General features: G+C 29.6%; 2 protein-coding genes across 2 annotated transcripts; both read left to right on the top strand.

The window, feature by feature from the left end:
- Positions 1 to 734: 734 nt before the first annotated feature.
- Positions 735 to 7,655, top strand: LOC114939125 (uncharacterized). Its single transcript, XM_029313354.2, has 2 exons — positions 735 to 878; positions 6,027 to 7,655. Exons 1-2 carry the CDS (start codon positions 802 to 804, stop codon positions 6,934 to 6,936), a joined length of 987 nt encoding a protein of 328 aa, XP_029169187.2. The 5' UTR covers positions 735 to 801; the 3' UTR covers positions 6,937 to 7,655.
- Positions 7,379 to 8,831, top strand: LOC146722126 (uncharacterized). The gene has a single exon (XM_085485403.1). It carries the CDS (start codon positions 7,379 to 7,381, stop codon positions 8,765 to 8,767), a length of 1,389 nt encoding a protein of 462 aa, XP_085341529.1. The 3' UTR covers positions 8,768 to 8,831.
- Positions 8,832 to 16,592: the final 7,761 nt, after the last annotated feature.

The raw sequence follows: 16,592 nt of genomic DNA, 5'->3' as shown, positions 1-16,592 counted from the left end.
GTCAAACATAATAATAATTTGATGAATAATGTTGGGACAAAAATTTTTATTATGTCACGATATAATTTGCATCAATTTTGTTTTATGTCTCGAAGTCATTTTTCAAATGTTTTAGAAAATTATTTTTTCATATTTTTTTATATTGCATGAAATTTTTTTACTCGGCATGCAATTTTTATTCCTTTATATTCATCATAAAAAAGATGTTTACTTATAGACAAATATACATGTACATACAGTTTGCAGTTTTTTAGGTATAAATGTGTTGTAATTCAAAACGTTCTTCTAAATATTTAGTTCACCTTTGACAATATTATTATATCTATGTGATAAGTATTTAGCTAAAATTAAATACCACTAATCACTTTATGTATATACAAACGGTTTAAAAAAAACGTGAATCAAATAAAAATACATATGATAATTATATGTATAAATAATTATGTCTAATAGCGAGTTTACGTATAAACATTTCTTACAAATCAATGTCTTTTTCGTCGTGAATATATAAACAGATCTACATATATACGAAAAATAAAATAAGTTATTTTGCTTACGCGCCAAAAACGTCTATTGCGCGTATGACCGGGCTGGTACATACCTACACTTGCGCGCATTGTGTACTGCTATCTGTACGCGGCTCGCAGTAATAGCGCGAGATAACAGCTGACTTACACACGTTGAGTCTAGACAGACTGTGTATATACGTGTAGTGAAAGCTGTATAATGTTTATAGTAGTAAGTGTATAGAAGTGTTTAGAAGAGTGTATACAAGTAAAAGAAGAATATATTATAAAAGTGATGGGAAGAAAATACGACAAAACACATTTGCCTCTCACTCGCCGCAGGATGTCGCGAAAGAAAGGATGGATGAAAAGGTTAGTAACACCATTTTAAATTTAGGTGTCCGAAAATTCGCAGAACACCCTGGGAAGGTAGAGAGTGTTATCTGAACAGAAAAGTTCTGTATCATTCTCTACCTTCTCGAGTGTTCCGCGAATTTTCAGACATCCTGTATAGAACTTGGGTTCGGCGAAGCAATCTGAAACGTCTGGATGCTCTTTTGACTCATTCTGTTATTTATTATATATAAATTTATTAGTGATGTAAAAAATACTTTGAAAAAAAAAAATATTTTTAATAATTTTTTTCTTACATTAGATTTATACAGAGTGACCAGAAGTCCAAAAAAGGTGGAATATTTCATGAATAATGCGATTTTGAAAAAAATATTTTAAACTAAATTCGTAAAACAAGGCGTATCATAATTTTATAACCCAATTATATTGTACCTTACAGTTTTTTAAATTTTAATGAAAATAAATTAAACTTACAATATAATTATATATAATTATAGATAAATAGACTAAAAGTAGAATTACACTTAAAAATACTGTGGCCTGAAATTTTCCAATCAGTGTATTGTAATAGAACAAAAATAGAGTAAAGAAAGAGACGTCTGCAACGTCTTAGATTTACTTTGCCGAACCCAAACAGAGTATCCCAACGTATTCCAAGCTTTGAGTGCATAAAGAATAAAAAAAAATTTTATAATTGTTGCAAAAGATATAGCCGGGCAAGCATAGTGCCCCCAACTAGTTTATAAATGACATTTGGCCTGTCATTTTCTAACTATAAAAAACAATTTTTCCTAGTTTTGCTCCCTAACTCTATAATGTCCAGAGAAAAGGTTATTTTTATTTCTTTTCTCTATCGCAAATATTTTACATTATCACACATCAATTTTTTGCTAAATTCTAATAAACCAAAGACACCAAAAAAATTTTTTTTATTCTCGAATAAGAACTCAATTAAAAATTTTAAATAAAATAAAGAAATGGCCTTTTCAGTACGTTCCTTTCGAGGTTCAATCACAAAACTTTTACAGAATATTTTGTCTTTGTCTCAATACTCTCAAATTGTTTCAAATTTTTCGAGTTGGTGCATCATTTAAAAAAAAATAAAAATTACTTTTTTTGCATTATTTCCAAACATTATTTATTTTTCTTATAACAATTATAGTTTTGATCATACATAAAAAATATAAAATTATGTTTATACAAAAATTACAGCAACTTTTACAAAGATGTAATCGAAAAGTAAATTTCTATATGAGAAGAAATTAGCTCTTTTAAATTTTTGAATATAATGCTAAAAAATAGTTTTTATTTTTTTTAAGATATTCCAACAACTTGAAAAAAATTGAAAACTTTGAAAGTATTCAGACATAAAAAAAAGAATATTCTGTAAAAGTTTGGTTATTGAACCTCGAAAGAAACATTCTGAAAAGGCCATTTCTTTATTTTATTTAAATTTATCGAGTTTTTATTCGAGAAACCAAAAAAAATTTTTTTTAGTGTCTTTGGTTGATTCTGCAAAAAATTTATGTGATGATGTAAAATATTTGCGATAGAAAAAAGAATTAAAATAAAAATAACCTTCTCTCAGGAAATTATAGAGTTAGGGAGCAAAACTTTTGGAAAAATTGTGTTTTTTACAGTTAGAAAAAGACAGGCCAAATGTCATTACGAAACTCGTTGGGGACACTTTTATAATAGCATGCTTACCCAGCTATGAACTTTGCTCATTTTTGCTTTATTTTAAAGAAAATAAAGCCATGTTGGTAAATTCATTCAAATATGTACATATTGTTACATGTATTATTAATTTACTTGTACACTTCTAATGAGTAACAGACTAATTTTAAATAAAAAGAGAATAAAATAAACGCAAACAAAAAAAACCATACAATAATTTTGTTATCACGGCTCTATCTTATTTTACTTCAAAGATTTTTAATTTGCTCTAATTTTATATTTTGCAATGTTTATTTTATGATATTTTTTGATATATTTTATTACTGCTTTAAATTTCTGTACCATATTTTTTGTTTGCATTATTATTAAATAAAATACGTTATAGAAAAAAAGAAAGTTTCCTAAAATAAAATTATAAAATTATAAATAAATGCAAGATAGTAACCTGCTTACTTTTATTTGTTTATATTTACATCTCTGTTGTTTTCTTACAAATTATATTACAGTTATTACTCTTCAAAAATGTGCATGTGAATTTATTAGACTTGTGACAATATATCGCGTACATTCAAATGTTGAATAAACTAATATTTTTTTGGTGATTTTCTACAACACAGCATAAATGAGTAAATCTGAAGTATAATATTTTCTTCATTTTTTTTACACACCCAAAGTTTTGATATTTTGAGATACGCTGTATAAAAATTATGGAAATTTTTTTGTTCTGTTTTACAATAATTTTATATATAATAACAATTAAATAATATTTTATATATTATTTGTTAACATTTTTTAATTACAAATTTTTTAAATTAATTTTAAAAATTATTATAAATTATTATTAGAAATTATATTTAAATTGTTTTTTTAATTAATTATTTACATTTTTAAAAATACATTTAAAAAAATTTTTATTTTAAATAAAAATAAATAAAAAATAATAAAATAATAAATTTTATTTAAAAAAATTTTTTCATATTTTTAATTTTCATATACTTTACTAGTACGAACTGTACTAATTTTTTTACCAAAGTATAAAAAATACTTTTTGTATAATTTTTAGATACAGAGTAATTGACAACTTGTTCTTGAAATGTTATATCCATGAGTGAATTCTGAGACAATTTAAAATGTTGCTAAAAGCCTATTTTTAATATTGTAAATATTGCTATTTTGTTATATTGAGAAGGATATACTACAAAATATTTTTATTTTAATACTTGTAAAGAAATTAGTTATTACTAAGAAAAAAATAATATAATAATACCGTAAAAGTATAAATAAAAAAATCTGTTTATTTTTATTTTGTTATCTATCTTGAAAACAAAATCTCTGAAAATAAATTACTTTATACAATATATATACTAAATTTACAGAGTAGTGGTGGTAGTAGTGGTAGTGGTGGTAGTAGTGGTAGTGGTGGTAGTGGTGGTAGTGGTGGTAGTGGTGGTAGTGGTGGTAGTGGTGGTAGTGGTGGTAGTAGTAGTAGTAGTAGTAGTAGTAGTAGTAGTAGTAGTAGTAATATAAAGAGTATTATACTTTTATTATTACAGTTGTTAGCACCAGAGGCGATCTTTTCGTGGGCTGGTTATATAAAATCCAGAGGCGGTCTATTCGTGTGCTGGTTATATTAAATCCAGAGGCGATCAATTCGTGTGCTGGTTATATTAAATCCAGAGGCGATCAATTCGTGTGCTGGTTATATTAAATCCAGAGGCGATCTATTCGTGTGCTGGTTATATTAAATCCAGAGGCGATCTATTCGTGTGCTGGTAACTTTCTAGATTAGAAACGATTTGCATGTGTGTTCTGGTTATACAAAATTTGATCCAGAGGCGATCTTTTCGTGGGCTGGATTATATAAAATCCAGAGGCGGTCTATTCGTGTGCTGGTTATATTAAATCCAGAGGCGATCTATTCGTGTGCTGATAATTAAAAAAAATATTACACAATTACAATTACAATTTTACATTAGATGTGGTTTGCATGTGCGCTACAGTAGTAGTATTTATATTGTTAGCTATCTATTTTTTCAGTAATACATAATTTTATAATTAATAATTTATTTTTAATTGTACATTAAAATAAAGTTAATAGTAGATATCTTGTATCGCCAGTGATGAATAAAATTAAAAATAAATGTGAGACGACCCAACTGGCTTAAATTAATTCTTATTATTATTAGTTTGATGCCATGTACAAGAAAAGACAACGTTTCGACCTTAGGTTTAGGTCCTTATCAAGTCTAAAATTAACATTAAAAAATACAATAGATGTACATACAAGAATTTTGATTTTTAAGAAAGTAAAGCGCAAACCAAGATTATAATAACAATTTAAACGTACCTTACAAATTCTTTAGTGCAATATATAATTAATTTTTTTCATTTTACATATTTCAATATAAATACTGTGTCACGTAAACGTTCAGTATGGATGGTAAAGACGAACTAAATTAAACAGCTTTGATTATTCTATCATAGATCGGATTCAAATTCTCTGTGTCTTTCTGTAGGTTGATCGTGTTATTAAATTTTTTTATAAAAAACATTTCAGCAATCTCTCTTTTCCTAGTGTTTGTTTCTCGATGTAAAATATTTAAGTTTGTCCATTTAAAGTCATGCGAAAAATCATTTCTATGTTTGCTTATAACATTTTGATTGCTGACATGCATTTTTATATTAAACCCCGAAAAGACAAATTACCTAAAGCCGATATGACCGAGATAGTTTATAAAGTTGACTGCAATGACTGTGACGCCACATACATCGGACAAACTAAAAGACACCTTAATACTCGGATTAAAGAACATATGAATAATATAAAAATGCATGTCAGCAATCAAAATGTTATAAGCAAACATAGAAATGATTTTTCGCATGACTTTAAATGGACAAACTTAAATATTTTACATCGAGAAACAAACACTAGGAAAAGAGAGATTGCTGAAATGTTTTTTATAAAAAAATTTAATAACACGATCAACCTACAGAAAGACACAGAGAATTTGAATCCGATCTATGATAGAATAATCAAAGCTGTTTAATTTAGTTCGTCTTTACCATCCATACTGAACGTTTACGTGACACAGTATTTATATTGAAATATGTAAAATGAAAAAAATTAATTATATATTGCACTAAAGAATTTGTAAGGTACGTTTAAATTGTTATTATAATCTTGGTTTGCGCTTTACTTTCTTAAAAATCAAAATTCTTGTATGTACATCTATTGTATTTTTTAATATTAATTTTAGACTTGATAAGGACCTAAACCTAAGGTCGAAACGTTGTCTTTTCTTGTACATGGCATCAAACTAATAATAATAAGAATTAATTTAAGCCAGTTGGGTCGTCTCACATTTATTTTTAATTAAAATAAAGATTTATTTTTAAAAGATTTTGTTTTCAAAAATATTTATAAATATTTTTTTATAATTTTTATAATAATATTTAACAAAATACTTATCAATAAATGTTTTCTTGCAGGCGACAGTTACTTATCAGTGAGAAGACAAAGCAAGACGTAAAAAACTTGTCGGAGATGTGTCAAATTGTAAGTGATACAGGTATGTATAATGTCGAACAAGATGTTCGATTAGCTAATAAATTAGACTCGAGAAGCATTGAAGATGTTAGTATGGAATCCGTCAACTTTAAAACATCGGATGAATTATTTCCCGATATGACGTATTCAAATATCAAAACAATGCAGTGTCTCGAGTCAAATACATGCATGTATGTCGAACAAGATATTCGTCTTTTCGACGATAACGAAAAGTTAATTGACTCGAGAATCGTTGAGGATACTAGCGAATCCGTCGATTTAAACAAATCGGAAGAATTATTTCCCGATACGACGGATTCAAATATCAAAACAATGCAGTGTCTCGAGTCAAATACATGCATGTATGTCGAACAAGATATTCGTCTTTTCGACGATAACGAAAAGTTAATTGACTCGAGAAGCGTTGAGGATACTAGCGAATCCGTCGAATCGGAAGAATTATTTCCCGATACGACGGATTCGAAAATCCAATCAATGCTGTATCAGAAGTCAAATACAGCTATGTATTCTGTAAAGCAAAATGTTAAACTTGGCATAGATAAATGTTTCGAAAGCATGTATATTGATGATTCCAATGACTCCAAAAGCATGCATTATGATAAATCCATTGATTTTGAAAAATCGGTAGAATCATTTACCGATACAATGGATTCTAATATTCAAGTAATGCGATGTCTAGAGTCAAATACAGATATATGCAATGTAGAAAATGGTGTCGAAGATGACAAATATTATGTTATAGAAAAAATTAAAAAGAGCTCTATTGATAAAGATGATATCAAAGAAAATTTGCCTGCAGGCCGTCGCATTATGGACTTCTCTTTTATATAGACTGAGCTGCACAGAATCTTTGACAGACATAATAAAGCACTGGACTGCTCGTCAATTGAAAATTTGTTACTTATAAAGTCTGAAAAATGTGGGTTGAAAACCCAGCTGTTCTTCCAATGTAAAATGTGCAAAACAAAAGCCAGCATTTGGTCAGAACCCACAAAACCGGAAATAATGGATATTAATACGGCTGCTGTAGCAGGAACACTTACTGTGGGAACTGGTTATGACCAGCTGGAAAAGCAGCTTGCAGTCATGAATGTTCCTAGCATGTCCGAGCCAATGTACATCAAGAGTAGAGACAAATTAGTCGAGGAGTTTGTAAACACATCTATAGAAAATATGAAAACGGCTGGTGAAATTGAAAAAAAAAATCGCTCTTGATAACAACGAAGTTATAAACGGTATTCCGTATATAACAGTTGTAGCGGATGGTAGTTGGATGAAAAGATCGTATGGTACCACATACGACTCTCCTGCCGGTATTGGAGCCATAATTGGTTACCGCACGAGAAAGGTTCTCTACGTCGGTGTTAAAAATAAATATTGCATAATATGCGATATGGCAGAGCGAAGAGGTATCGAGCCGAAAACTCACAATTGCTATAAAAATTTTGATCGCAACGTAAGCTCCACAAAAATGGAGAGCGATGCCATTGCAGAAGGTTTTAATTGTAGCCTCGAAATGCATGGTCTAATTTTTAAAACGCTTGTTGCTGACGGTGACAGTAGCGTATACCAAAGTATTAAAAATAATAATCCATACGGAGAACATATGAAAACAGTTACCAAAATAGAATGCACGAATCATCTGCTACGTAATTTATGTAAAAAAATTAAAACTGTAGCAGAGAAAACTCGGCCAAAAACATCCAGACGGCCTGGCTTAATACAAGTGCGAAATGTAATAAAAAACAAAATTTTAGAAATACGAAAGAAAATAACTGAGGCAGCCGCTCTACGAAGACAAGAACGGCAACCTCAACATCGTCAGGCTATGGAATTACAAACAGATATTTTAAACATTCCTAGGCATGTTTTTGGCGATCACAAGCAATGCAAAGAACGTGGCAAAGAGACTTGCGATGGAGAAGAAAATTATATAGATTCTTTAAAATCACATGGTCTCTATTTAGAAATAGAAGAAGCTGTCGAGTATATAAGTGGTTACTCTGACAGCTTATTGTTAAATTATACGAATAACATTACAGAGTCATTTAATTCGTCGATCTGCGCACAAATTGGCGGCAAACGTATTCTTGTTAATAAAAAAGGTGGTTACAATGCTAGAGTTGCGGGGGCAGTTTTGCAATTTAATACGCAACAAGTAATTACAGAAGTACATAAAAGCATGAATAAGACTGTTCCGCCTATTGTCGAGAAGTTGGAGAAGCGCCGAAGAGAAAAATTAGAGAAAAATAAAGAGTATCGACAAATAGAAGGAAGATCAAAAAAATTCAAACAAAAATCGGGAACAGACTCTTATTATGGTCCACACTCGCAAAAACCGGATCTACCGTCCGATGTAATCGAGCAATTTCGACAAAATCATTTTAAAAAATTGTCCGAAAATGCAAAAAATTGGCAAAAAATTGAACGCGACACTACAAAACAAAATGAATCACAACAATGGCTACAATTGAGACGTAAAATGTTAACGGCATCTAATTTTGGAACCGTATGTTGTAAAAGAATGAAAACGTCTTGCGCATTGCCTGTGAAAAATATTTTATATCCTTCTGCTATTGAAACCGAGGCAATAAAATATGGTCGCGAAAAAGAACCAATTGCGAGAAAAGAATTAGTCGAAATACTAAGAAAAAGAGATTAAACCTTGTGGATTATTCATTGATATTGAACATCCATACTTGGGTGCTTCTCCAGATGGACTTATAGATGAAGACGGTCTGGTAGAAATAAAATGTCCGCACTCAGCTAAGAACTTAACAGCTGAAGAAGCTATAAAGATGGCTCCACTAAAGAACATTTTTGATAAGAAAAATTCAGAACAAATGAATAAAAATCATAAATATTTCTATCAAATTCAAGGCCAGTTAAATATAACGCGGCGAGAATATTGTGTTTTTACTATGTGGACGCCAAAAAGCTTAAAAATAATACGTGTTATAAAGGATAATGATTTTTGGAGTAATAAAATGCTACCCTTTTTAACAAATTTCTATTATAATTGCATGCTGCCAGAAATCTTGGATAGTCGGCATAATAGACATATGCCTATTAGAAATCCAGATTATATAATAGAAGCTCAAAAAGGGGTAAAAAAATTAAATAGTTGTCGACAATGTAATACAGAAAACAAAAATATTATCAAAGAAAGTCAATGTTGCGAATATAATAGTTTATCTATGAAAGCAACTGTCACTCCTGTTACTGTTATAAGTGCGGAACAAGATGACGATTGCGCTATTGTAAATAGTTACTCACAAAATAAAAAAGAACTAACTGAAAACGATATGGCACGACAAAAAAATTTTCTCGATAATCGTCCTATATCTGATAGTGAAATAGAGAAAAATGGAAAAATATTACCTGTGGATAGTCTAATAAACGACAATTCATTGGACAAATTCTTGCGCGTCGTAAAAAATACATGTCCTTTTGAAACACAAAGTGTGTTATATTTAGAATATTCTCATTTAATTAAAGCAAGTCGTAGCGACAAAAGCTTACAAATTATTGGAGGAAATTGCAGTAATCATTGGCGATGTATATTTTTTGACGGCACCAAGCTTCGAGTGTATGACAGTCTACCCGATTGTACATACAATAAATTGGTGCCTAAAGAAAAAAATTACATTCATCGTCGTTATCCACAAATAAGTGCAAATGATATTATATTTGAAAAGGTTCAAAAACAACCTGATGGCACATGTTGTGGAATTTATGCTGCAGCTTTCGCTACAACTATAGCTTTAGGAGAAAATCCTTGTAATATGACATATTCGAATCGTATTGATAATATGAGGCAACATTTTCTTTACATTATCGAAGAAAATAAACTGTTGCCTTTTCCAAAATTCTAAAAAAAGAATCTTTAGGAAAAGATGCCTCAAATAAATATAACATAAATTTTATGATAAATAATAATCCTTAAGGTTGCCAGTAATAATTAATAAAAAACCACTCCTCAATGTTTAAAGTCGACCAGACTGGCAATAATTTATTATAAATAATTATTTGAAATACAACAACGTTTCGGCTGTCATTGCAGCCCTTTTCAAGTACATCTATAAAAAGTTCAATCAAAATAATTATAATTTAATACACTTATTCGCAACAATTAATTATACATTTAAAAACAAAAATGTGTTACATACCAAATTTAAAACAGTAAATCAACTTCTATGCAAACTACCGACAATGTTAACGCTTGTTTTGATGAACAATGCAAGACTGACAGAAGTAAGCACATATTAAATAGATGTTAACTGTTCACAAGAATCTTAGTCACTAAGCGTTAAGAAGAGAGAGACGAAACTAAATGTGTCTTTCGTAATTTAAATCGTCATAATAAAGTCAAATAAATAAAAATAAATAAATAGGTGGATATAAAAATAAAAATAAAATTAAAAGTAAAAATAAATATAAAACGACTTAAATAACGTCAAGAACACGATCATAAATCCCACTGAAATTCTCCGTATCTTTCTGTAAATTAATACTTTTTACTTGTTTTTTTATGTAAAACATTTCTGCAATTTCTCTTTTTCTTGTCTGTTTTTCCTCATGCAGAATCACCGGAGAATCCCAACGGAACTCATGATCGTTGCAAGTCCGATGTAAACTAACAACAGAATGCAATGTCTTGTCTTTTTTTATGTTATTTCTATGTTCTTTAATGCGCGTTTCTAAATGTCTCTTTGTCTGTCCTATATAAGCCGAATCGCAATTCGCACAATCAATTTTATAAACAACATCAGTTCTTTTTAAGTTTTCGATCCCATCTTTACCTCTTTTTATCAACGTGTCCAATTTTTTTGGGACAGTATACAAAGCATCAATTCCACTTTTATTGATGCAACGCGTAATATTCTCGCTAAGATCTTTAATGTAAGGTAACACAATGCAATTTCGCGTATCAAATTTATTTCGATTGGGCGAGTTAAGATTACCGCCAAATTTAATCGCTCGAAGTCTTTTATTGATGTTTTTGTTAATAATTGTTAACGGGTAACAATTATTAATAAGGATTCTTTTGATTAAATTAATATTTTCTTCATGAAAAATAGGGTCAGCGAGTAAAATAGCCCTATCAACTAGGCTTGTAATCACGCTAATTTTATATCTCATAGGATGATTTGACAGAAAATTAATATAGCGGCCTGAAAACGTAGGCTTTCGGTACCAATTAGTCGTCAATCTACCACCGATACGTATAACGTTCGTATCCAATCCAAAAAACTCAGAGAACAATTTTTCTCTAGTTCGAACGTAAACTTAAGTCGAGTGTGGAAACCATTGAACACACGAAGCATATCCTCAATTTTTCCTTTCGGAATAATTGAAAAAATATCATCGACGTACCTAAAATAACAATAGGGTTCGAAATCCAATTGACGCAAACAGTATGATTCCAAATCGTCCATAACAATGTCAGAAAGAATCGGAGACAATGGAGACCCCATCGGAGAACCGAAAACCTGTTCGTAAAATTTTCCGTCAAAAACGAAGCTCGTTGAGCGCATAACCGTGTCAATGGCGTGTAAAAACTGCGCAAGGCTAAACGAAGTAAATTGTGAGATGTCATCCCATCGGTTTTCTATTGCTATTTTAGTTAATTCCCAAGGGGTGTTAGTAAAAAGTGAAGTCACGTCCAACGAAATCATAACATGGCTGTCGTCGATGTTTCTGTCTTTAATCTTGTAATAGATACTCCGACTGCTCAAAACAAAATTTTTGAAATCTAACAAAAATATTTTTGCAACTAAAGCTGATAAAGGTCAGGTTACTGTACTGATGGACCGGACAGACTACGTTGAGAAAATGAATTTTTTATTGAAAGACGATTCTACGTATAGATCACTTAATAGGACTCCGCTGAAGTCACTGAGCACGAGGGTTGCTAATTTATTAAAATCTTGGTTAGATAATAAATTAATAGACGATAACACATACAGACAATTGAGGTGTACGAATGGTAATTTGCCTCGTGCGTATGGTTTACCAAAGATACATAAGGTAGGTTACCCTCTCCGCGTCATAATTTCAACTGTAGGAAGTCCTATTTATAACATAGCATCCTTTTTGAGTGAGATACTACAAAATGCAGTCAATAAACCTCGATCTCATGTCAAGGATAGTTGGTCCTTTGTGGAGATTATTAAAGACAGAAACATCGACGACAGCCATGTTATGATTTCGTTGGACGTGACTTCACTTTTTACTAACGAATTAACTAAAATAGCAATAGAAAACCGATGGGATGACATCTCACAATTTACTTCGTTTAGCCTTGCGCAGTTTTTACACGCCATTGACACGGTTATGCGCTCAACGAGCTTCGTTTTTGACGGAAAATTTTACGAACAGGTTTTCGGTTCTCCGATGGGGTCTCCATTGTCTCCGATTCTTTCTGACATTGTTATGGACGATTTGGAATCATACTGTTTGCGTCAATTGGATTTCGAACCCTATTGTTATTTTAGGTACGTCGATGATATTTTTTCAATTATTCCGAAAGGAAAAATTGAGGATATGCTTCGTGTGTTCAATGGTTTCCACACTCGACTTAAGTTTACGTTCGAACTAGAGAAAAATTGTTCTCTGAGTTTTTTGGATACGAACGTTATACGTATCGGTGGTAGATTGACGACTAATTGGTACCGAAAGCCTACGTTTTCAGGCCGCTATATTAATTTTCTGTCAAATCATCCTATGAGATATAAAATGCGTGATTACAAGCCTAGTTGATAGGGCTATTTTACTCGCTGACCCTATTTTTCATGAAGAAAATATTAATTTAATCAAAAGAATCCTTATTAATAATTGTTACCCGTTAACAATTATTAACAAAAACATCAATAAAAGACTTCGAGCGATTAAATTTGGCGGTAATCTTAACTCGCCCAATCGAAATAAATTTGATACGCGAAATTGCATTGTGTTACCTTACATTAAAGATCTTAGCGAGAATATTACGCGTTGCATCAATAAAAGTGGAATTGATGCTTTGTATACTGTCCCAAAAAAATTGGACACGTTGATAAAAAGAGGTAAAGATGGGATCGAAAACTTAAAAAGAACTGATGTTGTTTATAAAATTGATTGTGCGAATTGCGATTCGGCTTATATAGGACAGACAAAGAGACATTTAGAAACGCGCATTAAAGAACATAGAAATAACATAAAAAAAGACAAGACATTGCATTCTGTTGTTAGTTTACATCGGCAACGATCATGAGTTCCGTTGGGATTCTCCGGTGATTCTGCATGAGGAAAAACAGACAAGAAAAAGAGAAATTGCAGAAATGTTTTACATAAAAAAACAAGTAAAAAGTATTAATTTACAGAAAGATACGGAGAATTTCAGTGGGATTTATGATCGTGTTCTTGACGTTATTTAAGTCGTTTTATATTTATTTTTACTTTTAATTTTATTTTTATTTTTATATCCACCTATTTATTTATTTTTATTTATTTGACTTTATTATGACGATTTAAATTACGAAAGACACATTTAGTTTCGTCTCTCTCTTCTTAACGCTTAGTGACTAAGATTCTTGTGAACAGTTAACATCTATTTAATATGTGCTTACTTCTGTCAGTCTTGCATTGTTCATCAAAACAAGCGTTAACATTGTCGGTAGTTTGCATAGAAGTTGATTTACTGTTTTAAATTTGGTATGTAACACATTTTTGTTTTTAAATGTATAATTAATTGTTTTGTTGCGAATAAGTGTATTAAATTATAATTATTTTGATTGAACTTTTTATAGATGTACTTGAAAAGGGCTGCAATGACAGCCGAAACGTTGTTGTATTTCAAATAATTATTTATAATAAATTATTGCCAGTCTGGTCGACTTTAAACATTGAGGAGTGGTTTTTTACAAATTTTATGTATTTATATCTAACGATATATACATAAAGAGGTGCATGTTTTTGTATATAATAACAATTATATTGTTGAGTGGAAAATTACAACTAACAATTATATAACTGTAACTTGGTATTTACTGGGTATAATACTGGAATAAAATAATTTTTTGCAATATTGTACAATAAAAGATGTTAACGATAATCAATAATTTTATTAAATCATTGGCTTAAATTTCTGCGCCAAACGCTCTGCGCAATACATGTGTGCGTGTATAGCAGGCGCCGGCTTCGCTACGTAGACGTAGATTTATTTACATTTGTATACCTGTATATGCAACATTAGTTTATGGTTGCAATAACAATGCATTATTGCAAACTCATAACATTGCAATATTGTTGTAATATTTTGTTGCAATCTTCCAAAAAGCGGACATTTTAACATTGCTGCAATTCAACAGCAATGATGTAGCAACATTTTGCAGTAAATTTGCAATATTGCAATATTGCGATGAAAGATTGTTGTAATGTTTTTGCAATCTATCGGTGCTGTATGGGTATCGAAATTATATATATATCGATTTTGCAAATAATACATAAATGTCAATATTGCTATAAATATCAGCACTTGTCTCTTCTCCCTGTAAAATGAAACAAAAATTCTTTCTCGATTTACACCTACCTTGTCGTGGTGAAAAAGCTTTATACTAAAAGGTGTAAATAAGAGAGCAACAAAAAATTAAATTAGAAGTACATTTTATATCATGTTTTTTAGTGTCTAAAAGAAATTGTACAGACACTTGTACCTTTTCATCATATAAATATAAATATAGAAACACATATACATATTATGTATGTCAAAGTGAACAATAAATTGTGTTCAAATAAAGTAAAAAAAAACACATTTATATTTATATTCTTATCATCGACATTATACGCAAATATATGCGTATAAGATGATGTGTAACAATGTGTATATATAATTATTTTGTATAAAATTACAAGTTATATAAAATGGGACATTCTATTTAAATATATATCCTATATATACATATATATATATATATATATATATAGGATATATATATATATATATATAGGATATTTAAATAGGATGTCCCATTTTATATAACTTGTAATTTTATAAAAAATAATTATATATACACATTGTTATATATATACACATATATATACACATTGTTATATATATATATATATATATATATGTGCAGAGGTAGTTTTCGGGACATTGTGTGCGACACAATGGCAGTTTCCAGGACTTTTGTTGCTTTTCAGGACTGTCCTGAAAAAAATTATGTATCTAATGGCAGTTTTCAGGGCGTCCCGAAAACTGTCTTTGGACATATAAAGGAACTGTCCTCAAATGTACCTTTTAATATATATTGTTTATATATATAAATTTATTTGTATAATGGTACATTTCAGGACATATTAAGAAAATATAAAATTAATATGTACTAATGAATATATATATAAAATACAATATATATATTTCAAAGAATGATTTCTAATAAAGATTCTAGTTAATATAAGCTTTATATATTGATTCCTATTTAATATACTTTAAAAATACATAAATTAATTTGTATACTGGTTCTTTTCAGGACATATTAAGAAAATATAGAAATTAATATGTACTAATGTATATATATATAAAATACAATATATATATTTCAAAGAATGATTTCTAATAAAGATTCTAATAAATTTAAGCTTTATATATTATTTCTTATTTAATATACTTTAAAAATACATAAATTAATTTGTATAATGGTTCTTTTCAGGACATGTTAACAAATTTACGAAATTAATATGTTGTATCGATGCATATATATCATGAATCACAATATATATTTTCAAGAAAGGATCTCTAGTAACGATGTAGTAAATTTATAAGCTTTACAATTAATTTTTTATTTAATATAAAAGTACAAAAATTTATATTTGTGTAATGGTTCTTTTCAGGACATGTTAACAAAATTATGAAATTAATTCGTTATCGATGCGTATATATATCGTGAATATCACAATATATATTTTCAAGAAAGAATTTCTATTAACAATTCTGATAAATACAAGTTATATATATATATATATGTCAGTCTACTATTTTGACGACAGCAAAAAAGAATAAAAATTTTATTGTATACATAAGAGTACATTGACACTCTGATGTATACATTACTTGTGATTTGTGGTAAAATGCACTGGTACATATGTATAAGCAATTAAGTGTAGATCGGTTAGTACAGCGACAGTACAAAATTAAGTATAGTACATTTATACCCTAGCTATTTTGACGACACCATATGTTCAAAAAACGATTATTATGACACTCCAAAAGTAAATAAAGAAATTCTTCTTTTAAATAGCCATTATCATTCATCGAATATGCAAACAATCAAGATATAATAATTCAGGTTTCTCTGAACAGTTTCATAAACAGTCAAGAAATAATGCTTGCAAACATTTATTCATATGGTAGTTACACGATAGTTATTGCAGAATTGCTATTGCAGAGAAACACCATCAATTCTTTCTAGCAAATATTTCACTTATTTCACAATGCTCTGACATAT

This window comes from Nylanderia fulva, unplaced genomic scaffold (genome assembly GCF_048542155.1).
Source record: "Nylanderia fulva isolate GAGA-0341 unplaced genomic scaffold, ASM4854215v1 Scaffold366, whole genome shotgun sequence".
NCBI lineage: Eukaryota > Metazoa > Arthropoda > Insecta > Hymenoptera > Formicidae > Nylanderia > Nylanderia fulva.
This window is presented reverse-complemented; position numbering and strand designations above follow the sequence as displayed.